The following is a 25,448-nucleotide window of genomic DNA, read 5'->3' as shown; positions in this document are numbered from 1 at the left end:
CATCCATTTTCTCTTACCTTTTCTAGACACAGAGGGCAATTGTTTCCTGCTTCCTTTGTTAAGCAAACTGTTCAGTCTCCATGATTAATAAGATGGAACTAGATTATCATGCTGTAGTTTGATGTTTTTTTTCAAAAAGTATCCTATAGGTTCCTAAAATTCTGTAGTGGTAACATAGGAGTTGTGGTAAGGAGAACACCCAATCTGTGACTGTTCTTAGTTGGTTTCATAGGACAGATTTGTTTGTATCTAAGACTTCATTTGGGTAAAGGGGCTGCCACTGTGAAGGACCAAAACTGAACTGCTATGATTAAATGCTTCTTGGAGCCATTCTGTTTATTTACTCAATGTAGTAGGTAGCTACACAAATCACTATATTCAGCATGGCCTGAAATATCAAAAGGGAAAATCAGCCAGACCATGCTATCAGATACCTGCTCTATTTGAAGGCAAGGTATGACTATGCTGCACAGATGAGAGAGAAATCAAAATGCCAAATGGAAAGGCAGCCAGAGAGTTCCTGTCCCTCCTTATCTCAAGCTAACACCTACAGCACTGCATTCATTCTCCCACTGCACATTGTGTGGCAAAAGTTTCAGTCATTGTTACTACCTACACAAATCCTTCACCTATAACAAAGACAGTCTGCTTCTGGAAACCACAACAGACATAATAGCTCTAAGTGATTAAGCCATTGTGGTGATGTACTTTTTATTGAACCAAATTCTTCCCAATTCTGTCATTTTGGAATATCAGATGCAATTTCATCATCAAAATATGGAGCGTTCTCTAACTGAAAGCAAGAACCACCACCCTCTGACTGTACTACCAAAAAACATTTTGGGGTCACTTAAGTTTCTAGGAAAGCATAAGTTTTAGCTTTTGGCTTATAATCACTCGTGCACCTAAGATCAAGATATACTGCTTAACACAGGAGGAGGCCTGCGAATTCTCATCACACATTCTCACTTCTGGTCTGAAATACACATACCTAGCTAGCTTCCTTTACATACTACAAATTTTATGATAAGCATATGGGGAGTGGGCTCCGTTTTGAACAGGGTTCTGGTGATGCTAGGCTGCTTCTGTTCAAATGCATATGGGAGTGAGGATCTGTTTATCTTTACATAATGGTATTCTAGGCTGCATTGTGAGCTAAGGAAAATGCTATGCTGTCAAAGAACTCAATACAGATAGGCTAAGTGGCATAATGCAACCCTCTGCCTTTCCAAACCCCATTTGTAATAAAGAAATGAACATCACTGGTGAAGAAAGTTATCAATTAGTTTAATACTTGATAGAACAGAAATAAATCTCAAAGTCAAATACTATGCACTCACTTGAAGAAAATACAGAGTTAGCTACCCAATTGTTTATTCATTAGTAATGAAAATGGTTATGTCAACCTTCCCACATTGCTGGTCACAGCCCATATTATACAATTCTTCTGGTAACTTTTAGCACAGATCAGTGGAAAGAGTATGAAATGTTTTGAGACCCAGAACAAAAATCCCAAATTTACTGGAAATGTTAGCATCTGCTCATTATGTCCCATCTGTCTTGGCTGTGGCAAAGTTCTAACCTATGAATGCCTTTATAAGGTGAGCGATTTCTAAGTTTTCAACACCATCCAACTAGGGTCAAACCATCTTCTGGCGCATCTGCAATGAAAAGACAATCCCTGGTGGCAGAAATTCCCCAGCCAAGAGGTCCTGCTTCCCAAAGGGATGGTGTCACCTTTGGTGGCATTTAATGATTCAGTCTCACACTGGTAAAGGTGATCAAAGAGACCCCATGCTACAGAGATACACTATCACTGAGGGTGGAATAGATCCTACTGGAGCATGCACACAGAATGCAGCCAGAGTTAAAGACTCACAGATGAAGCACATTACAATAGGAAGGAAATGGTAGATTAGGGAGATCAGAGTCCAGAGGAGAAAGATCAATGATGATTTGATACCAATACAAATCTTAACACAAGGGCAAAGGGCTAAAAGTGTCTAGCTTCTAAGCAACTTCTGCTAACAGCATCATCTATCCTATTTGGAACAAGGTACCTGTTAGAGCTCTAAACTTAGAGAGGGAAAAGGGGAGTGGGGAGAGGGGGAATAACAGATAAAAGCACTGAAAACTAGAGCTTTTATGATTCTACAGCAATTGGACTAGAATCAGGACATCTACTCTACAGTACCACCAATAATCAAGGAAGGAAAGGGAAAGAAACTCGATTAGGGGAAAGCAACTGGTATTTCTCATCTTCAAGGGGTTGAATATCTTCTCAGATGGTAGCTGTAGATCTTAACGCAGTGATCCCAACAGTCTAAGACCAGCAGCTGCCCCTTAGGTGTGAGAGCAATGCCTACTGGACAGGTAAGACCCTCTCGAATGAGGACGCTGTAGCCCCCACCCTTGGGGAAATGGAGAATTTCCTTGCGGCTGCTATCAGCCACAATGAGATCACCCCGAGCATCTACACACATGCCAGCGATGCAGCGGAAATCCTCATTTTCAGAGAAGAAGTGACTGATCTGCCGGCCCAACTGCCCGTCGGGGCCCACAGAGCCGATAGAGAAGCCACCCTCCAGGTGGTGTTCATTCTGTCGGTTTTCCACATTGAGACCCAAACCTTGGGTGAAATAGACTGTGCCTTCAGCATCACAGGTGACAAATTTGGGCCTTACAGCACTGCAGAGGCAGCTGTATTTGACTACTCCTGCTCCTCGGTCCACAGTGAAACACCAAAGCTTCCCGCCTTCCACATCAGTCACCACAAACTGGCCAGATGGTAGGGCTGTGATGCCCCACGGTTTGCTCAGCTGGCTCCTGTGACAGGCCACACAGTGGCCATCCAAGGTATAGACTTTAAGGGAGTTGTCATAGCTGTCGGTCACACCAATCAGCCCATGGCAGTTCATGGCCACTGAAAGAGGAGTGAGATTAGGCAAATCAGCTCCCAGGAAGCTTAACACAAAACTGTCAATGCCACTTGGACTGCGGCGGATCTCCTTCAAAAAGCCTTTGCGATTGAACACTTGGATACGATAGTTGCCACGGTCAGCAACCAGCACCTCACTCTGACTGGTCACATAGAGACTGACTGGAAGATTGAACATACCTGGGGTGCTGCCTTTTGCACCCATCTTCTTGAGAAAGAGACACTGCTGGATACCAGAGGCTGCCTCAGAACTCCGCTGTTTAGCAGGTGAAGCCCTAGGGCTGGCAACCACTTCCTCAGGGCTCATGTCCATCTCCTTAAAGGTGACAGAGGCTGAGGCAGCAGATGCTGCTGCCTCCTCCACTGCCCAGGAATCGTCCATGTTAACTGTCCGGGGCTTCTTAACAGCCTGGCCTATTTGCAGGGGACCAACATGGCCTACTTTAAGGAGCTCCACATCTTGCAGGGTAAGCTCCCGGGGTAGGCTGGCAGTGAGCTCTGGTTCCTCCTCATCTGCTGTCTCCTCCAGCAGTGCTACATCAGCCTGCTTGATCTTGGCTAGAAAGTAGTCACAGCGAGACACGGCCTGCACCTCCGCAATGTTGAGCAGGTAGCTCTGCTCTTCTACCACTTGACTGTTGGACTTCTCAACCTCAGCCAAAGAGCCAGTGAAGAACTTCCGAGAACGGGCTAGCTCCTCCTGGACCCGGCGCTCTTCATGGCCATACTCTTGAAGAACAGCCTTATACCTTGCCTGCAGGTCCCTGGAGACACCCTCCAAGGCTACCTTCCGCCTCTGCAGCTCTCCCATAAGTTCCCTTAGGCGAGTCAACTTCTCCCCGAAGTCCCTCCGCCGTTCCTCAGCTGCCTCCTTGACAGGAAGTGTACAGTGGCCAGGAGGTTGATGATCTGCCTCCCGGCAGGGTTCACACAATACCAAACCACAGCTTCTGCAGAACTGTCGAGGCAGCCGCCGGCCACAAGCTCGGCACATAAGCAGACCTACGGCCTCACTGAGCCCTGCTGTGTCGATGATCTTCAACACTGTCAGGTTGTCTGTCAGCTGGGTCAGGCTGGTGATGCGGGTAATCTTGCTGCAAAAGGGACATCGGACACCATTGATGCTACTGGCCAGGAGCTTCTCCAGACATTGGCGGCAGATAGTATGGCCACAGTGCAGCAACTTGGGACGTAGCTGCTCTTCAGTGAAGGACTCCATGCAGATGGGGCATTCTAGCACTTCCCGGAGGGCATCCAGGTTCAGGTGAGAAGCTGCTGCAGCGGCAGCCATTGCTCTTCCTTGCAAAGGTTCCTACTAACACAGCCTAGAGCTCAACAGCTTAATATTCATGCCCCAGAGTCAAATTCCTGTTAAAGAGAAAAACAAGCCATTACTCATTTGTACACTGCCTATAGAAGTTAATCCTATCTAGAAACACATAAAGTATAGCTATAATCATCCATTTAATCATTTACTTAGTTCACAAATGTTTTATTGCAGTCATAATGTCTCAGGCAAAAGTGACACACAGGGAAAAAAATTAAAACATTATGTATGAGTGAATTCAGGGAGGAGCCAAAATGCCCTAGAGGTCAGTTTCCCTGTTATCTATAAAATAGATAAGACAGCATCTATCTTACATGGTTATCGGAAGGGTTAAATAATATGGTATACAAGCACAGAATAACCCTGCTCAGAGAAAAAAGTCACATGAGGTTCCAAACCATTTCAGTGGGATACAGTGGGTAGAGTTATAGAACCTGACAACTGAGGAAGGTTGGTCACAAGTGGTGCTACTTGTAAGATTAAGTCTTGAAAGCAACAAGGCAACAAGACGTAAACATACTTTAGGAAAGAATACTGTGAGTTTGGTGTGGAAGCCTTTCTGTCATAGAGTTTATGGTCTCTGATGTTCAGAGAAATACAATTCTGACGACTAACCTTAACCCCTCATCTACAAAACATCAGATAAGGATGCCACATATTTTCCATTCGTCTATCTTCCTACCTAGTCACCTTGCCACCCTACCACCCATGGTAGTCTAGGCATCACATACTATACAAAACATTGAGTTTCGGCATACACATCCTGCCCTACTTTAGAGAGACAGATATGTAAGTTAGGATTCAAGGAAGACTCAATCTGACAGATAATTGAAGTAGACTCATCCTTACTTAGAGGAAAACTGAATTTTAGAGAGGCTGTAGCAATTATTTGGGCCTCGAAGAACAAAGTAGCAAGCAGAGGGTATAGCCTTAACAAAGCTGAGAAAGCAGAGGAAAACGCTAAGTTCTGTATATTGGGAAGAGAACAGAGAACACTTGGTGCCTCTATGTTTAATTTTCTGCATCTGTAAGACAGAAGCAGCACATCATCCTTTACTGCATTCATGGAAGCATCAGATAAAATACCACACTACTGTGATTAACACTGATATTTACCTCTGCACTAGGAAGGCCCTAAGTGAACTTCTTCAGTTGCCTCTTAGCCTTATGTTAAAACTGGAGGAGAGTATACAGGGAGCCATGAAAACATGTGGAGAGGTAATATAAGGATGATTAGACATTTTCAGACTGCAAAGTGACTTTCTTGTGAAATTCATTATGAAGGGTATGCTGGGACAACAGCTTTGTAGCAAGAAAGTAATATGCTTAAAGATGAAAAGGACTGTGCTCGTGTGTGTAGGTAGGGGGCAGAGGGGTGTCAAAGAAACCAGTTTATAAGCTATAAAAAAAGCCCACAAGAGGAAAGTTAACTACGGGGCAGGGAGAAATGCAAAGATACAGTTGAGGAATACTGCAGAAGTATAATCAGTAAGATGCGAAAACCAGGAGGTTTATGGTGGGAAGTAACAAAAAACATAAAATGGCCAACACCCAAGCCCAGGTGATTTAAAAAGCAGTGGTTCCTCATCAGAACAGCTCATTTCTGCACAGTACCATCCACATCACCAAGATGTCTCATGACCACCCCTGCTCTTCTGCAAACATCATGCTAACAAAGTAGACTCTGCAGCCTTATGCCATTGTTGACTTACACCTAAAATGAGAATGAATACACCCAGCAAGGTAAGGCACAGGGATAAATACATCTTTCTTAGGTGCAAATCTTATGTACAGTCTGCCATTAAGGACACGGAGGACCCAGTATGGGAATTAGCTTGGTTTGACAGACAAGCAACTAGGTGAGGAAAGTCTTGTGCTCATCATTAACTTTCTCCAGGTATTCAGGAAGAAAGTTAATGGAAATATACCCATTAAATATTCTGTAGCAAATGCAACATTTGCCTAACATCAAGTTTATCTCAAGGAAGTTCCTCTACATTTAGGTAATTGCTCTGGTATCCTAGGACCTACTATGTGCTACACAGTATTGTCCACACTTATTCTCACTTAATCTTCGTTGTAGCCATGTAACATAGCTAAGATTTATTTACTGTTACACTTTACCAATGAGAAAACTGAAGCTACAAAAAATTGGTTCAAAAGTCTGAGTTCAGATATCTTTTCTTATTTTTTAAACCAACATTACTTCCAAGTTTAAAAAAGAAATGCTACTCAGTATTTATTAATGCTCACCTATACTGTAGGATACACTGCCTTTAAAACATATACTTTTCTCCCTGAAAAAGGGACAATCATCGGGTTCTGAGAATCAGCCAGCAGAGTGGGTTAAATCAATTTATTAGCTGAGGAGCCCAGTCCCACACTCTTGCTTCACAACCCATTACAACTAAAGCCATGCCTTGACAAAACAATTACTGATAGCATGAACCTTAAATGGTCTCCTGTGGAACTGTGAATGCTGAATTCTCAAATGCCTTGGACCTAAGGCAGTACCACAGAAACACCAATAGAAGCCCTGACTAAGGATCCATGCAAGCCTCTCAATCCCAAGCAGTAGCTTTTTTCTGTCTCCTGTCATCTGGGACAACAGACTGAGGGCAACATTTGGTGTTTGGATCCCAAGCATGTTACCTTACATTGTGCAGGGACATCTGTTCTTCCTTGAGCTGGCAAGGCAGACCAGCTTGCTAAACAAATCTGCCAACTTGTAAAAATACCAGCAAATTCTTTGCTCATATTTCTGGAATAGTATACTACCTCTTTCAATTCAAAAACTTCTTGCCCGTGCAAGCTAGCAGCTTCCTAACGTGAACAAACCATGCTCACATCCAACCACAAACTATTTCTCTAGTCTACAGCTTGATCAGATTTTCCAAAAAGATGTCAAAAATCCATGTCCTGAAGCGTCTGAATTTGGAGAAGCTTAAACCTGAAAAATGCTTGAATTTGTATTCCCACCATCACAGAACACAACTTTCACTCAGCCTGAAACAGAAACAAAAGCCAGGCAGACCCAGCCTCTCCTCCAGAAGGGCAAGTCTGACCACTATTGATACCAAGAATGAATCACATGGGAGTTCAATTTGACTTCAGCTTCCCTGAAAAGGCTATTCAAGTGAATGGTATTGCTTATTATGCCAAGTCTTTAGGTGTGCTGCGCAACTCCTGCCAGCTATAAAAATCGGTAAAGTCAACACACTATTTACAATCTTGGCTGCCTCCACAATCCCTTAAATACACTTTTCATTGTTTTCTGTAACCCCCAAGTCTTGCCCTTTCACTTTATGTAACCTCAATTAACCTTGTTTCCTCATCCCCTTGACATAATGCTTTACATTGTACATACCAACTGACACCAACACATCTAATTGACTCTAGATAATATATCTTATAAAGCTCTCTCTCTCTCTCTCTCTCTCTCTCTCTATATATATATATATATATATATATATATATATATATATATATATATATTCTCATGGATCTAAGACAGCCTTATCCTCTTTTGACACCCCTGAGTGTTGCTAGTCCATGAAATAGGCTACTAGGTGGTAGAAAGAACAAAGAGGAAACAGATAACATAAACCTTGAAGTCAGACAGAACTAAAAGAATTTTAGCATCATCACTTACAGAATGTGGGGCAAAAGGCAAGTTACCTAACCTCTCTAGGCATTGCAAGTTACTTAACTTCTCCATGTCTGACAGTCATTCCAGGCCTGACAAATTCCTGAACTGCTCTCTGGCTAATATACAAATACTTATGCTGGTAACTGGTGGGCAAGCAATGACTTTTTAATAGCTGAATACAATAACTATTAACATAATTCTGTTAGCAATCAGGAATATTAAGACTCATAACCAGTACATGCATTTGCAAATAATTCAGTTTATGATCTACATTCTGAAGGGAATGAAGAATTGTCCTTTTCATGGACTGCAAAGGCATGTAAAGATTAATAAAAGGACTGGTCAGTTTGGGAGGGATTTGATTGAGAAGGTAGTCACCCAAGCTAGGAACTAATGAGTAAACAAAAATCACAACTTCTGATCAAAATATAAATGGCTGGAGCCCCTTTCCATACTTAGCAGAGACCAAGTATGGAAAGCTAGAGTAGTGATCTCAGAGCAATACCAATAAAGAAAATGAGACCAAGACAGGGGAATTAACTGTTCACACATCATGGGGCAGAACTAGGCAAAGGGACCAGAGCTGGAAGTGAACAGTATTACACAGATCACCAAAGTGCATGCTGCACTTAAGCAGTATGGTTTTGGATCCCAGCTCCAGCACCTACAGTGGAGATTTGCACACATTACATCTCCGCTTATGTATGAAATGGTCTTTTATGTCATACCTTCTCATGGGATAGGGGTTAGATGAAACAGCATGAAACAGCACTGTACCAAGCTAGGCACAGAACTGACTGTGTAGAATAGCTTTTATCATTATTAGCAGGGGCAGTTGGGCAGTGGCTACTGCCTGCCATAGCCACTACCCAGCTTGTGCATGAAATAAACAAGACACCTTTCAAAAGTCAGACTACACCTAAGGCATCAGACATTCCTTTAAATCACTCAGACTCAGCCTTCTTAGAGAGTATTACCTGATCTCAGAAGAAAAACTAAGAGCAGAGCCTAGGTAGGAAATCCCCAGTCAGTGCTTGAGTCTCATCTAATAGTATTCTTTGATAGCTTCATTCTCCACAACCCACTTTGTTCCTTGGGGGGTTTAGGCCATAAGTAAAACCTTAAGCAATTAATGAAGTAGATCTTTACTGAGCAATTACTACTAGTCTAGCCCCACAGGTGGGGCCAGAGACATAACTTTTATAATGTGAAATTTTCTTATCTAAAAACTAGACATAAAGGACAGTTTTACAATTAACAAACTCACATGGTTTGTGTTTTCTGGTTTTTTTCTTTTCTTTTTTAGACTTACAACTTCCTATCATGACCTCATTCAAGCTGCATTTACTCCTTAAACACTTTAACCCAGTTTTAACCAAATGTGAAACTGTCTCAATGCCACAAAGGCCATTCACTAACAAAGCAGATTTCCAGCACATGAGGTTACCACCTGCTGTTCCCCTAGCTCTGGCAGTGAAGACAGGCTTGTAAGCTTTAGATTGAGGGTGCCTGTGATGCCTGCAGACAGCTAAGATCATGTCTAACTGCCCCCTTTTCGCAAACAAGGAGTAATGTGTGGCAGGCACTTTTTGCACATCACATGTGTTCTCTTAACCATACAAATGACATGCCATTCTACGTCCTAAGTAACAAGCAACCTGTCCAGGTCCCTTTGTGGCATGCAGCAGAGCAACAAACACCTCAAATGCCCGTATGTGAATACTGTGGCACAAAACTACACTCACTCAAAGCATGTTATACTTCCATAAATGATGAGACTACTGTTACCTCAAGGTAAAATCTAGCTAAGAGGTTGTGAATGATTTTTCAATTGTACTGTTTAATCAGAAAGGCACAATGGAAGGAATCTCCCAAAGGTAACACATCTGCATACAGGAGAGAGTGCACTTTGGCAGCTTTGCAAACTTGTGACTTCTGGACACTTCCAGGACACAGGTATAGGGGCCTTACATGTCAGAAGACATCTAAAACTAGTATTGTGGAAGTTAGGAGTCAAATAGAACTGAGTTTGCATGCCAGATTAACTATTTGCTCTGTAGTTTAGAATGATATGTCACTTAACTTTTTAACGTCCTGACCTATAGAATAAGAAATAGCATTTACATTGTCAGCAAGGTAACTCCTAGGTTTTATTGAGAGGATGTACTTTAATCAGCAATCCATGTAGCTGACTGCTTTTAAACAGAGGCTGACATGTGCTGGACCACCAACAAGCAAGCAGTAAAATAGCTTAAGCCCTATCAGGTATTTTCCTAAGTGATATGTGCTGATAGCCAGTTAAGTCTCCTGCCCTCAATTCCAGTCTGATTTTGTTTTTAAAGCTGGCTTCAGCAATGTTGTAGCTGGATTTGGAGTTGACAAAGGCAATACTACTATTTTGTTCCAGAGACAAGTCACACAAAAGAAGCCATTCAGAGAAGTAGCAACTCTCCTTCAGTCCATGACTGCCTTTAGCCTGAGGGCCCACTGAGGTATTCTGTCAAGCCAGTGGCCTCCTTAGCTTACACCTCACCCTGCCTAACCCCAAACCCCTTCCATTATCTCTCCACTAGTTCTGGTCTAAGAGCGAACCAAGAACAATATCCAGGGCTTCTTCTGATCAAGAAGAATCACTCTACTTTAGAATGCTGGGCAATCTTCCTTTTCATCAGAAAAGGCTGAAAAGGGAAGACAAAGCAGGCTGTAGCAAAGAAACAAGGAAGGAGGGTATATACTATGGTGGGTATCGACATGTCAGTTTACTTCTGCCATTTTTAGTTATATGGCCTTGGACAAGTGACCTCCTAAGCCTTAGTTTCATGAGTAATACAGGACGTAGTAAAGCATATTTAGCAGGACTATGAGAAGTTTTCACAGAAGTATGTTCTGAGCACCTACTGGGCACCAGACAGTAAGCCCCTTGATTGATTTCATTGAATCCTCACAACAATCTTATGACATAGGTCCCTGAAGAGCTAGTGCACTGAGAGATCAAGTCACTTTCTAAAGACCAAAGCAGGAAGAGGAAGAGCCAGGATTTGAACTCAGAATATCTGACTCTGAACCAGGTCCCTCCATTTGCATTTCTGGCTAGACAGTGCTTTTACTTTTGGGGTTGTTATCTAGAAACCAATAACCCCCCCCCCCACCGCCTCAACTGGATGGACAATGCACCCATCCAGACACTGTCAAATGTTTTCTGGCAGGACAAAATCATCTCTAGCTGAGAACCATGGCTTTAGATTATGACGTAGGCTAAACACTCAGCACATGTGAGGCTCTCCCTTGCTCCCCAGACATTGTTTTGTTTCTATCCCAGCCCTAACACTTCATTCACAGAACCACTGCCTCTCTGAGCTATAGCTGGCCTTCTATAATAAGATAAAAGTCAGGTTTAAGATCATGTTGGCTCAATACCTTGGAAGGCATAAACATCTCTTACAGTTTGGGGGCAAAGGGAAAGGGATAGGTAGTAGAAGACCTTGGGTAGTTTCTGGCATCATTCCCTTCCTCTCCCTCCCAAGGCCTATAAAGGTGGGTCTGGGGGGGTGTTGGTTGAGTTGGTCAGAGTTAGTAAGAATGCTATGCCTGTCTCAGGATAAAAGGGCTTTTAGTTAGTACAAGAAAGGCTCTGCCCTTCAGAGAATGTCAAACTCTCCTTCAAGATCTCTCAAGACTCATGACTTTATTCTCAAAGCCCTGCTTTCTCCTAAATTCCATTCATTCATACATAGTTTATTTGTACATTACTTTCAGGTCCCTGGGCTTCCCAAACACCTTCTTGATCAATTATGCAGAGACCAAAAACAAACAAACAAAGCCTCCTTTAGTAGCCTAAGAACCAATTCACAAACTACAATCTAGTTACAACATTCAATCCCTCCCCACCATTCAATCCTCTACAAACCCCATTACCAACCCTAAAGCCTAAATCTAGAATTCAACCTTCTAGACTGTATACTGCAACCTTGCATCTCACCAATTACTTTTATGTCCCACACCCCTCTGTTACACCCTTTATTCAATCTATTTTCAAATTTCCACATCTGTCACTCCTGTGTGCCAGCTCCAAACTCCAACCCTGTACCTCAGATTTCTGCCCTCCTTCAATCTGAGCCCTCATCTGCATTTCCCTGTCTTGCACTGTGCCACCCCCACCCACCCCAGTCCTACCTCACGTGTTGCCCTCAAGCCTTTGCTGCGATTTGCTAACTGGATACTGATTCCTCTGGGTACTCACCCCTCAAATCTCTCCCAGATTCTACTATAGAAATCCCTTTCTCTTCAGTAATTAGGATTTTCCAAGACCCTGACTGTTTTAATCTTAGATCTTGCTTCCATTCCACCAATCTCCTCAAAGCCTCTGAGCTTCTGCCCACCAACCCCCAACCTATCTCATCCATGTCTCCCAAATTCCTTTCTATTTCTGATGTTCTGCACCCAGGTCCCTCCAGGGACTTCAGATCCCTCCCGATCTCCCTCATGCTTTACACCGTCTTCCCGCAAGGCCCCCACATTACCTCATACCTCCCGAGATGCTGCAACTGCAAATCTCCTCAGCCCCTTTGCTCCCCTCCCCCAGCTGCATCTCAACCCCGCCGAATCGCTCCCGAGCTCGTCCCTCTCCCATCCAGTTCTGCCACTCCGATCCAGTTCCCAAATCCTGCCATTCGATCTTGGAGCCCCGCGCCCCACCACAGTCCCTGGTCGCAGACCCTCATTCCCTCCCCCTACCTGACCGCCCGCGGCTCCGACGCGTAGTCCACCGCTGCCAGCCCACCCGCCCGCCGCCCTTTGCGCATGCGCCAGCGCGCAGTTCCCACGTCGGCCGCCAATTCGCAGGACAGCCTGTCCGTCACTGTGCCCCGCCTCCCAGAGGCATGCTGGGGCTTGTAGGCCCGCAGGCCCAGCGCCCGAGGCCCTGTTTAAGAGGTAGGATTAACTCTGGAAACCTAGGCCACTGCAATGTGTTATCCAGTTTTCTGCCCTGTCTCAGAGTCTAAACCCTGTGTGTCAATGCTGATCTCCCAGTAGTAGTCTACACAAAGTCCAGGTACCTTACAGGAACGCTTTCTTTGTACCTCAGTTTGGGAAGGCAACACACTCCTTTCAAAGAGCTGGACCTGGGGCTAGGTAATTTTGCCTGTGACATATCCCTCAGCCTAGTCACTGAACACATTGCATTTAGGAAGGAGGTTTCCTTTGCCAAGTAGCTTGGAGGCGGACAGCCGAGGAAGAAACGGGCAAAGCCCTGCATTGAACCTTGTCATGTTGGAAATTTTGTGGCCCACTGACTAGCCAGGACTTGCAGAGTCCTGCAGATAGTTTGGGGAAAAGTAATGCCTGCTCCAGAACATGAACACACAGTACTAGTAAGGAATATGAAGGAATCTGAGATATTATGTTCCCATATTTAAAATTCCATCAAGCTGTGTGCCTTGTGCACAACGATAAGACAATAAACAAACACAGTAATATCTCTGAGCACTTTCTGAACTACATAAGCACTTCTCAGGCTTAGTCCAGCCCCTCATAACAACTCTGAGATAAGGAAACTTAGGGTTAAATGCCAAAGCAATTTCTCAGAACCTGGGTTTCAATTCGCTGTCAGAAACACCCTTAACCTTGTTTTATCTATTTCTTTATCTCAAAGTAAAGCCAAGGGTTGTTGTGATGATTGATTGAGGTTATGTGTGACTCACACTTTATTAATGCTAACTTTAAAACAAAATTAGAATTATCTGGGCATAGTGGCACATACTTGACATTCTAGCACTTGGGAGAATGATGAAGGAGAACTGACAGTTTAAAAGACAGCCTGGGCTACTATTCTAGTTGCTATCTACTGCTGTGACAAGGACCATGGCCAAAAACAACTTAGAGAGGACAGGGTTTATTTGGTTTACACATCTTGATCCCAGGCTATCATTGAGTGTAGCCAAGGCAGAAACTTTAGAAGGCCAAGAACTTGGAGCAGAAACTAAAGCAGAGATAAAAAGAATGCTTTTTATTGTCTAACTCATCAGGTTTGTGATCTGCTACCTTTCTCCCAGGACTATCTGCCTAGGGGAGCCACTGCCCATATCAATCATAAGTCAAGAAAATGTCGCCACAAACTCGCTCACAGGACAATATGATGGTGGTCTTTTCTCAATTGAAGTTCCTTTATCCTGGATGCATATAGGTTTGTGTCAAGTTGATGAAAAAAAAAAAAATCATCAGTAGAGATTCATAGTAAGCTATGGGACAATCTAGGATACACCACAAAACCCTGTCTCAAATAAACAAAACAGAAACAAAGTTGTAAATCATTTCTACACAATCTGTAGTACAGCTAGTTCCATAGTCCCAGGCCACTGTGTGTCAGATATCAGGAAAGGAAAGAAAAAAGAAAATGGATGTTATACTTCCCTGTTTTTTTTTTTTCTCCCAAAGGAATTGAGTCAAATATGAATAACCATGCTCTGTAAACACAGTTTCCTGTTATCCAAAAATAATACACCCTATTGTGGAAGAAGCCTGTGAACATTTATATTCACAGAACAAAAGAATCCTAAAGTCATTACATTACCAAATGCATTGTGGGAAATATTGGGGAAGCAGGCTAGGGAAATCTCTTTTGTCTTTTACAGATCTTATAATATTCTGAGCTTTAGAATCAGTGGAAGCTAGTGGTCTGCTAAGTTTAATAATACACCCCAACAGTTTTACCTAATAGTCACAAGAATTTTAGGTCAGATTCAGAGGCTGGTAATAACTACTATTAACAAGACTAAAGATAGCCCAAGTTAAATTTGTCTGTGTTATCACCATATTCTACCCTTTCAAAGTCTTGATGTTCTAGTAATTTGGTCAATATTCAGAACTGTCAACACAGGTATAACTTTGTCAAAAATCTTCAAATCATGTGTTCTTTCGTCATGTGTTGGGAGTTCTGAATGCCTGGGTCGGCTCACAGTTCTAGAATTATGGGAAATAGTAACATTGTACTCTGAATGTATAAATCAGACCAGGAATAGATTGTATGAAAACTCATTTATGCCTGAGACGAGAGCCAGTTAGAGAATTAATAATCTGGTGCAAAGATATATGAAAATTGATATTTGGTGGATACAGGGAGGCGCATTTGTTGTTCTTAACTTTGTATGTTTCTGGTAACTCTGCTGGATTTGTTGTATGAAGTCTTACACTTTTTAAGTATTTCTCACAAAGCAATCCAAGTTTTACTTTAGTTATGCATTTATCTATTTATCTGTCACCTTCACCAGTGAGCTGCAAAATTTTTGAAGACATTATCTGCTTACAGTCATATCTGTTAGCACAGTGTCCAGCATGTAAGATTTTGCAGAATAAATGAGCCAGACTCAGACATATGACTTTAGGAAAATTACATCCTTCTCTAACCTATGGTTATTGTAGCTGGAAAATGACCCAGTGGGATAAGTTAAATAAAAGTTGGACATCTTCTGAGCCTTTCATAGACACTCACACATCATAACTGACCCTTTCAATGATACTACAGGTAGACAGAAAAACTATATAGCATGTTAGACTTACGTCCTAGAAGCATAGAACTAGAGTCCAAATCTAGGCCATTCAAGTATATGAAATGCTTCAAAGCACCCTCCAAAAACAACCATTTATAAAAGGAGCTATCTTTCTATTTTTCCATTGTGTAAGTAAGATTGTTCAGAATACTAAAAAGAGATGACAGATTACAATTATAAGTCAAGGAACAAATCCCATATGTCACTATGATCACATGGTGGCTGCTTTCCTCTTTCTTGAGCAGTTCTGTGAAGCATCACCAGGAACAAATATCAATTCCCTTTGTTCTGGATTTCTGTCACATCAGAGGCTTGCTGTAGCTTCTTCCTCTAGAAAGGTAGGAGAGCCTTCAGGAAAAGGTCATGGGGTACTACTCACTGTGTTGCAAGTGGAGAATATGGGAGAGCTGCTGTCAAATGGTTTCTGACTTAAATTCACTTCTAGAACAAGGGGGAAAGAATTAGTATTCTGTTTTCTAAAAACAATCAACAGCTGTGGTGGTTTTAATAAGCATGACCACCACAGGCTCATGTTTTTAAATGCTTGACCCATAGGGAGTGGCACTATTAGGAGGTGTGGCCTTGTTGGAGTAAGTGTGTCAATGTGGAGACAGGCTTTGAGGTCTCATATGCTCAGGCTCTATCCGGTGTTGTACACAGTGTCCTTCTGCTTCCTGCAGATCAAGATGTAGAACTCTTAGCTATTTCTCCAGCACCATGTCTGCCTGCATGTTGCCATGTTTCCCATCATAATGATAATGAACTAAACCTTTGAACTGTAAGCCAATCCCAATTAAGAATCATCTTTTATAAAAGTCACCATGGTCATGGTATTTCTTCACAACAATAGAAACTCTAACTAAAACAAAAGTTGGTATCAGGTACTGGGAAATTTCTGTGATAGAGCTGACTATGTTTTTTGTTTGGAGGATGTGGATTGAGGGAGTTTGGATTAAAAAGTGGGGTTTAATGGGCCATACTAGTAGGATCACAGAAGACAATAGTAATGAGGGTGATTTAAATAATTTTAGTTTGTTGCCTAGAATTGTTTTTGTGATATTTTAGCAATGAATATGGCTGCTTTTGCCTTTGAAAACTTTGCCTGAGGCTAAATTGAAGAGCATTGGATTAATTCCTTTGGCAGAGGAAAACTCAAAAATATCCTAGTAGTGACTTTGCCATGTGGTTACTAGTGTTAATTCTTCTTTAGATTTATAATGAAAAGGAGCAATCTAAGCAAATAAAAATTCAAAACGTACAGATTGAGAAGGGGACACCAGGAAGTGGAATGGAGGGAGTTAAGTCCTGTGTTCCAGAAGACAAACATATTTAAGAAGAGCTGGGTGTTAATAAAGGGAGTGGTGACCTCAAGGTGAGACTCCACCCAGATAAGCTTCTGTCTTGTGAAACAGAATTAAAGAACAGCTGAGGTCCAGGTTTGGCGCTACAGGCCCTTAATCAAGCATTCAGGAGACAGAGGCATGCAGATCTCTAAGTTTAAGTTCAGCCTGGTCTATAGAGCAAGTTCAAGGACAGCCAAACTTGGGCAGTGAAGGAAACCCTGTAAATCTTAAAGCTGGTAAAGATGTAGTTGAACAAAGGGGTTGTGTTTCAGCCCCAGCAATCAGCAGAACTTGGCAGTTTTGGCCACTTGGTGTGGCTTTACAGTCAGGGTTACAAGAAACGGGTTATGGAATCTCCTTCCACCACTAAGGAAAGCTGCTGAGGCCAGGTATATATAAGTTTGTCCCAGCATGGAGGCCTAGAGAGGCCATTGCATGAAGCCGTGAAGTTGAAACCTGGATTGTATTGGAGACCCTAAGATGTTGGAGATGCTATAGTTGTGGGATACTTGCTGAAGAGAGCTGATAACTATGAGTACACCCAGCCCAAGAGAAAGAAGTGTGTTGCAATCAACAAAGCTGAAAGGAGTTGGGGTTTTGACGTTAGATATAAAGATGCAATGTTTGGAGTTTGCCCAGCTGGTTTTGGTCTTGTTTTGGTCTGGTATTTCCTCATTGTATTCCCTTTCCTCCTTAGAATGGCAATGTATATCCTGTGCCATTATATGTTGGAAATGTGCTATCTTTTTTTTGTTTGTTTGTTTAATTTTGTAGATTACAGTTAAGAGACAGTGAATTTCAGAAGAGACTTGAACTTTGGACATTTAAATGCGTTTTGCATTATACTATGGCTACAATCCATGAGTGTGTGTATGTGTATAAACATATGCAAGTATATACATACATGATACATGCATATGACTAATGTATGACTAATGATGTGTAATACATATTATATATTATTACATAGGACAATAAGAGGAGGTTAACAGTCCTCCCATTTTTTTTCTTTTTCCTCTGAAAATAGTATTTATCTGATTGTTCCTTTCATTTTTGAAAATATTTAAATTACTCACCAACTGAATTAATTACCACATTCCACATAAAATCTAGGAGTAAAGTGAGCACCTTGGGGAACTATCATCATTTCTATCCCACAGCTTTGCGTATGCTGGCCCAAAGTTAGCAGTCCTATGACACACAGAGATATTGTAAAACAGTGGTTCTCAACCTGTGGGTCACAACCCCTTTGGCAAACCTCTGTCTCCAAAATACATTTATATTATGATTTGTAATAAAAAATTACAGTTAGGAAGTAGTAATGAAAATTCTTATGTTTGGGAGTCACCAGAACATGAGGAACTGTATTAAGGATTGCAGCATTAGGAATGTTGAGAACCAATGTTTTATAAACACTTTCTGTAAAACTCTAAATACTCTTTATTCAGCATTTTAATATGGTGATTTTTAGTTTAACTGTTAACCCCCATATCAGTTTCTCAGGGTTGTTGGCAGGCTACCACAGCCTGGGCTTCTGAAAGCAGGAGAAATATATCCTCTTGTAGTTGTGGGAGCAAAGAGCATGAAATCAAGGTGTTACTAGGCCATTCTCTCCAGGAAGCATAGCCTCATTCAGACCTTGACTTGCCAGCACTAGTCAGACTGGATTAAGGGGTCAACATCACCCTAGTTTGATGTAACCTTCCCTGATTATTTCTAAAACAGCCTGTAGCAGATAATGTCATATTATGATGTCTTGAAGGTTAGGATTTTAGCATATTTGATTGGTGGATACAAGCAGAAAACACCCTTTGAGCTTAATATTACTCTGTATTGCTTTAGAGCCTGTCCTGGCTGAAACTCATTCTGTAGACCAGGCTGGCCTTGAACTTACAGAGATCCAGCTGCCTCTGCCTCCCCAGTGCTGGGATTAAAGGTGTGTGCCACCAATGCCGGGCTCTTTTCCTTCTTTTAAAGGATATTTATGCTCTGTAATAGCCAACTCTCACAGTATTGTTAGGAGCCAAATGAGAAAGTATTTACAATAAGTTTTGGTAAACTTGTAATCATTAACAAGGAGTTTAATTAGTGTAATCACCATGTCTTAAAAAAATGGAAAGCTCTGAAATCTTACATGACACCAATTTCACCAGCATGCATGTTATCTAGGGGATGGTTGAAGCAATGACTTGAAATAAGACTTCTGTCTAGAGTTTTCATTACTGTGAAAAGACACCATGAGCACAGAAACACTTATAAAGAAAATATTTAATTGGGGTGACTTGCTTTCAGTTTTAGAGGTTCATTCCATTATCATCATGAAAGGGAGCATGGTGGCATACAGGTAAATGTGGTGCTGGAGCTAAGAGTCCTACATCTTGCTGGCAACACAAAGTTAACTGACAGATACACTGAGGGAAACTTGAGTTAAAGAACCTCAAAGGCCACACCTCCTAATAGTGCCACTTCCTTTGGGGAGGGGGCATTTTCTTTCAAACCACCATAACTTTGCGAACTTGTTGGAATTGAGAAAGCTTTGTGACTCTAACATGACCATCAATACTTCACATATCTCTTTTGTAAAATGTGGGTAGTAATAGTTGTCCACCTTACAGGAATATGAATATTCAGTGTTTTAACAGATCATGTGTTTGTTTGTTTTTCTTCTTTGTTTCTATATGTGGCTCTGGTTCTCCTGAAACTTTACTGGTAAACCATTTTGATTTTGAACTAAGAGATCTGCTTGTCTCTGCCCCCCATGTGCTGGGACTAAAGCTGTGCACTACTATGCCTGGCTTAACAGATCACCTATAGGGTTTAATGAGATAACTACAAAGTGTTCTGTGCATGTTGGCAATTTTTTTTTTTATTTGTTTGGCTTTTGATTTTTGGGTTTTCAAGTAAGGGTTTCTCTGGGTAGCCTAGACATCAAAAACTGACTCTGTAGACCGTACTGGCCTCAAATTAAAGATTCACCTGACTTTGCCTCCTGAGTGCTAGAACTGGAGGCATGTACCACCACTGTGCAGCTAATGTTGGCTATTACTATCATTGTTAGTATCAACAAAAGAATCTCTTTTTCTTTCTTTATTAGCAAACGAATCATGATAGGAAAGAGGAGTGAGTATCTTGCTTGCAAAATATAGAGAATAAATGCATAAGGAGCTTATATTCTAATGTATCATGAGTAAATTTGATTGATAATACCTATTTATTACTATAATAAAAGAATTTTCATGAAATAATATAAACTTAGATATCTCAGTCTATCTGTATTATTTACCTACCATTATATGACAAGTGACCTCCCCATAATACTTAAAGTCACCCACATGTATTGTCACACAGTTTTTGTGATTCAAGAAATCCAACTATAGCATCTCTGGCTCTCATGTTTCATAGTACCTTACAAGATTGGAGTCAAGTTCTTGGCCAGTTTTAGAGTCTCATCTGAAGGTTAGAATTGAGGATATATCCATTTCCAAGACCATCTTAATAGTTGTTGGCTAGATTCAGTTCCACTGGACAGAGACAGTCTTCAGTGTCTGACCCTGTCGCCTTTAGCCCACATTTTTTTTTTTTAACATCATTCCTTATTGAGTATGTTTTGAAAGTGGGAACAGGTCATAGCTATTTTAAAATTTGAAATATAGTACATGATAAATAATAAACTGAGCTTATTAAAACTGAATAATTCTGATCTTATAAAAGATAAATTGAAAATAGTAAGTAGGGGTACCGTGGCCTGGGAGAAAATATTAAAAACAAGACATCTGATAGAGAATTTTTGGAAATTACAAAAAATATTAAAATGCAACTATAAGAAAATAAACAATGCCTTGGGAGATGACTCAGAGGGCAAAGTTCTTGTAGTACTAAAACATGAGGACCTGAGTTTAGAACTTTGGTGCCCACATAGAAAAGCTGAGCATGGTAGTGTAGGACACCTCTAATCCTCTCACTAGGATGTGGAAACAGGAGGATCCCTATAATCTTAGCACTGTAGACTTGCTAGCCAGTCAATCTAGTCAATTAATATGCTTCACATGATTGTTACAACACCCAAACCCAGAACACTGGCAACACCCAAGGCAACTGCTGACAGGATGTGCACCACTAGGAATCCTCCTTCATTGCTGGTGGGGATGCAAATAGCATAGCAATTTAAAAAAGACAGATTGGAAGTTTCCAACAAAGCAAAGTATACTCTCATCATGAGACACAGCAGTCATGTTCTCTGTTATTCATCCAAAGAAAGTGAAAACATATTTGTACAAAGCCTGCATATGGATCACTGTAGAAGCTTTATTTATAATAAAACTTGGGAGCATCAAGTATCCTTTGCTATACAAATGGATAAACTGTGTAATATCTTATGGTCCATGGTCCACAGTGAATGTTAAAAAACAGTTCCCAAGACATGAAAATATATGCAGGAAATATAAGTTAAAGAAACCAATCTAAAAGCCACAATTCTAAATAGTTCCAACTCTATGCCATTGTAGAGGAGTCAAAACTGTAGAGACCTAAAAAGATTAGTAGTTGTCATGGGTTGGACACAGTGACAAGGAACCAAAAATTAGAGCATTGATATTTTAAGACAGTGAAAATAATCTGTATGGCACACTCATGCTGTAGACAGTGGGTGATATGATATATCTGTGAAGGTTTATAAATTGTATTAGATCACACTGGTGGGAGCTGTGATAATGGAGGAAGATTATACTTAAATTAGGGCAGGTGCACAGGGAAATTCCTGTACCTTCTTCATAATTTTGCCATGAACCAAAATAGGCTGTAAAATTGTTTTTAAAACAAGAAGTCTGGTGCTGGTGGCACTTGCCTTGTATCCCTGCACTCAGGGGGCAGAGGCAGGTGGATCTCTGCAAGTTCAAAACCAGCCTGGTCTATAAGAGCTAGTTCCAGGACAGACTTCAAAGAAACCCTGTCTTCAAAAAAAAAAAAAAAAAAAAAAAAAAAAAAAAAAAGAAAGAAAAGAAAAGCAAATGAATATGCTTGTATAAGATAGGTAACAGTACTGTGGTGGTTTGAATGCAAATGGCCTACGTAGATTCATAGGGAGTGGCATTATTAGGAGGTGTGTAGACTTATTGCACCTCCTGGTCAGTGAGCCTGTGCCTTGAGGTTTCAGATGTTCAAGCCAGGCCCAGTGATACTCTTTCCTCTTGCTGCCTGAGGATCCAGATGTAGAACTCTAAGTTACTTCTTCAGCACCATGCCTACCTGCATGCTGCCATGCTTCCAGGTGTGATGAAGATAGGCTAAACCACTCAGAATTTGGTACCAGGGACTAGGATATTGCTATGACAGGCCAGACCATGCTTTTGTTTGAGGAATATGGAACTCTTTGGGACTTTGGACAAGAAAAGTTACTGAAAATATTAAGTGGGGCTTAGTGGGTCACACTAGTAGGAAGACAGTGGTGCTAAAGGTGATTTGAACTGTGGGTGAATAGGTCAAGAGGTTTCAGAGGAGAAGAATGTTAACATGTGGCCTAACATGTGGGATATTTTGGTGATGAAAGTGGCTGCTTTCTGCATTTGAGAAAAAAAAAAAAAAAGATCTACCTGGGGCTAAACTGAAGAGTTTTAGATTGATTTTAGATTAATTGCAGTTGCAGAAGAAATTGAAAAACAGCCCAGTGTTGACAGTCATGTGGTTATTAGTGGCTAGTCTTTTTTGTTTTTTATTGGTTTTTACTGCAGTCTTTCTCCTTCATCTCAACTCCACATGCCTTCATATAGTCATTCATATTATAGAATGTCCAACCTTATAATAATATGTATGTGCAGACTTGTATAAATGTAATGATATATAGAAGCATGATTTTGTTTTAAAATATGTTTTTTCTGATCTCTCTCTCTCTCTCTCTCTCTCTATATATATATATATATATATATATATATATATAATTTTTTTACATATCCATCCCAGTTCCCGCTCCCTCCCTCCCACACCCCCCAACCCCTCCCCCCTTAGCATCCCACCCCAAACTCCACAGGGAAGGTGATGTCTTCCAGGAGGGATATCAAAATCTGTCAAATCATTTGGAGTAGGGTCTATGCCCTCCCTTCTGCCTCTAGGCTAAGGGAGTATCCCTCCATGGGGAATGTGCTCCCAAAGTCCTTTCATGCACCAGGGATACATACTGGTTCATTAGTGGCTAGTCTTATGCAGATCTATAATGAAACCTGGCAAGCTGATCAAGGAAAAACACAAAATGTAAGTCTGAGGAGAAAGGGGGCACCAGGGAGTGTAAACAAGCTAAATCCTGTGTCCAAGGAGATAAACAGAATAAAGAAAAGCCTGAAGCTAAGGAAGTAGTGACCTCTAGGTGAAACCCCACCCAGCTAAGTGTAAGGAGTAAGATTTTTCCTCCTGTCTTGTCCCGCCACTACACCAGCCCCAAATAATACACAGTGACACTGTATTTGATGTAATGCTGTTGGCCAGTTACTTGTTTCTTATCAACTAGCTCTGTCTTAATTATTAACCCATTTCTATTAATCTGAGTATTTCCACATGGTCTCATCTTACAGGGGAGTGAGGCCGGTGTCTGGTCTCCCTAGTCTTTCCATGTTGACTCCTCCTTACTACTTCCTCGAATCCTCCTTGTCTCTTAGTCCCTCCTATCTTACTTTCCTATTGGCCAATAATGCTTTATTCATTAACCAGTATGAGAAACATATTTACAGAATGACATCTCCCATCATCTCCTCTATTCTGTCTAAATAATAAGAAGGGTTTTAACCTTAACATAGAAAAATATATCACACAACAGTTAACAAACAAGAATCACAGTTAACAATATTTAGTCCATTAACATTTAGTAAGATTTAAGAAAATATTTCATCATCTATTCTATCTTTGTGAGTCTAAAGTCCTATATGTAATTTATCTTTAATCCTAACTAAGGAAAACTATAACCATAACTATTTGTCTTCAACTCCCTCAAAGACCACAGAAGGATAATATATACTGTAGAAATGACAAAGACAACTCACCTGGTCAGTCACCCAAAGTTCTTCTGTAATTTTCCATCTTCAGCCCATAGGCCATAGTGTGTCTTTCAGACACCTCAGCAAAGCAGGAAAGTTTAAACTGTCTTCTTGTATTGGCAGTTTGTCAATCACTTTTCTCTGTGTCCTGCAGACTGTCTGGCAGACTCTTCCATGAAGTAGGAACTCTGTAGTGATGTCCATCTTGAATCAGCAGTCACTTTTCTGTGGGTCCTGCATGTCCAGTTTATACAGCATAAAGTCAAACAGTCCAGACAAGAGCAGTATCTTGTCCAAATAGCTAATCTTGCCATACTGAAAGCAAACTACATGATGCGTTTCTTCGGTGTCCACTTCCATCTTCCTTTTTGGTGCAAGTGGTGTTGCCAGGAGCATTTATGCTTCACTGTCAAGAGAAACCCTAAACCATTTTAAATGCCATATTCTGTGGGTCTTTGAAAGGTTTCAAGAATGCCTATCCATCTCAAATACATCTTGAAAACCTAACTAACTTAACTCTAACTTTTAACTATCATAGGTAACTATCTATAATCTGTATTAAATTATACATTACATTTTAAATGATCTATAAAACACAATACCAAAACAAGAGAAATATAGATGTCACAAAATTGATCTTAAATTGTATCAATAAATGAAAATCCATTCCAAACAAAGTATTCATATCTATACCATAATCCCCTTTTTACCTTTAAAAAGATTGGTTGTGGTCATTAACTATTTATAACCAACCCCATTTAAATGAAAACAAACATTTATAAACAATATTTGGGAATTTGAGCGTCATTCTTTCCAAATTGCTTCCTGCTGGTAGGGGGCACTATCATGGGGATCCTAAGAAGACACAGAAATCCTGGCTGTAGTCTGCAAGTCTGCCTTATTCAAGCTGTTTTGAATGTTGGATCACCAGGAACGCTGTTTCAGGGGGGTCTGTCTTGCTTAAACCACATTAGTCTGGAAGGAATCCACAGCTTTTTATTTTCTGTGGAAACAAAAATAGAATTCCTTTTCCCCAGTAACTTGTCCTTAGACTTAAATTTTAGAGTCAAAGCATTTTTAAAATATATAAATTGGATTGATCCAGCAGCATTTGTTTTAACAGTTGTTATTTCCTCAGCAAATGATACAAAGACAATATACCGTACAGTATCCAGATTTTTCCCATTTTTATGTGGCTTTTATATTACTCTGTTTCTTTTACTTCTATTTTTTCATTTTTTTGAGACAGGGTTTCTCTGTGTAACTTTTATCTGTCCTGGAATTCACCCTACATACCAGGTTTACTTTGCATATCACAGAGATCTGCTTGCTTCTGTCTCCCGAGTACTGGGATTAAAGGCATGTGCCACCACACCCAGCTCCTCACTGTATTTTTAAAACCATTTTATTCCTTTTCTCTCCCAAGCGTACATATATTTTAAAACACACTGTAAACCTTTAGCACTTTTTCTTAATGTGAATCTGTCTTTACTGTAAATATTTATCTTTTTCTGGCCACGAGTCTTTTATCTGGTAAACAACAACATTGCTAAAATGAAAGTCATAGTTGTTTCTGTCACAGTTTAACAAAGATGGTGGCGGGTACCTTTACCACCAGCAGTGAG

At 40.9% G+C, this 25,448-nt stretch overlaps 2 protein-coding genes across 4 annotated transcripts in view; one reads left to right on the top strand and one right to left on the bottom strand.

Annotated features, from left to right (window-relative positions):
- The window catches only part of Astn2 (astrotactin 2), a 951,602-nt gene that overhangs the window by 717,076 nt on the left and 209,078 nt on the right, over positions 1 to 25,448 (top strand). The window lies entirely within an intron of this gene.
- On the bottom strand, positions 1,267 to 12,729 carry Trim32 (tripartite motif containing 32). Its single transcript, XM_051188029.1, has 2 exons — positions 12,649 to 12,729; positions 1,267 to 4,306 (listed from the first exon to the last, which is right to left on the bottom strand). The coding sequence occupies exon 2, from the start codon at positions 4,227 to 4,229 to the stop codon at positions 2,262 to 2,264; it is 1,968 nt and encodes a 655-aa protein (XP_051043986.1). The 5' UTR covers positions 4,230 to 4,306; positions 12,649 to 12,729; the 3' UTR covers positions 1,267 to 2,261.

This window comes from Phodopus roborovskii, unplaced genomic scaffold (assembly GCF_943737965.1).
Source record: "Phodopus roborovskii unplaced genomic scaffold, PHOROB, whole genome shotgun sequence".
NCBI classification, from domain to species: domain Eukaryota; kingdom Metazoa; phylum Chordata; class Mammalia; order Rodentia; family Cricetidae; genus Phodopus; species Phodopus roborovskii.
This window is presented reverse-complemented; position numbering and strand designations above follow the sequence as displayed.

Coding starts and splice junctions, on each gene's coding strand:
- Trim32 (XM_051188029.1), bottom strand. CDS start 4,229: ATGGCTGCCGCTGCAGCAGCTTCTCACCTGAACCTGGATGCCCTCCGG.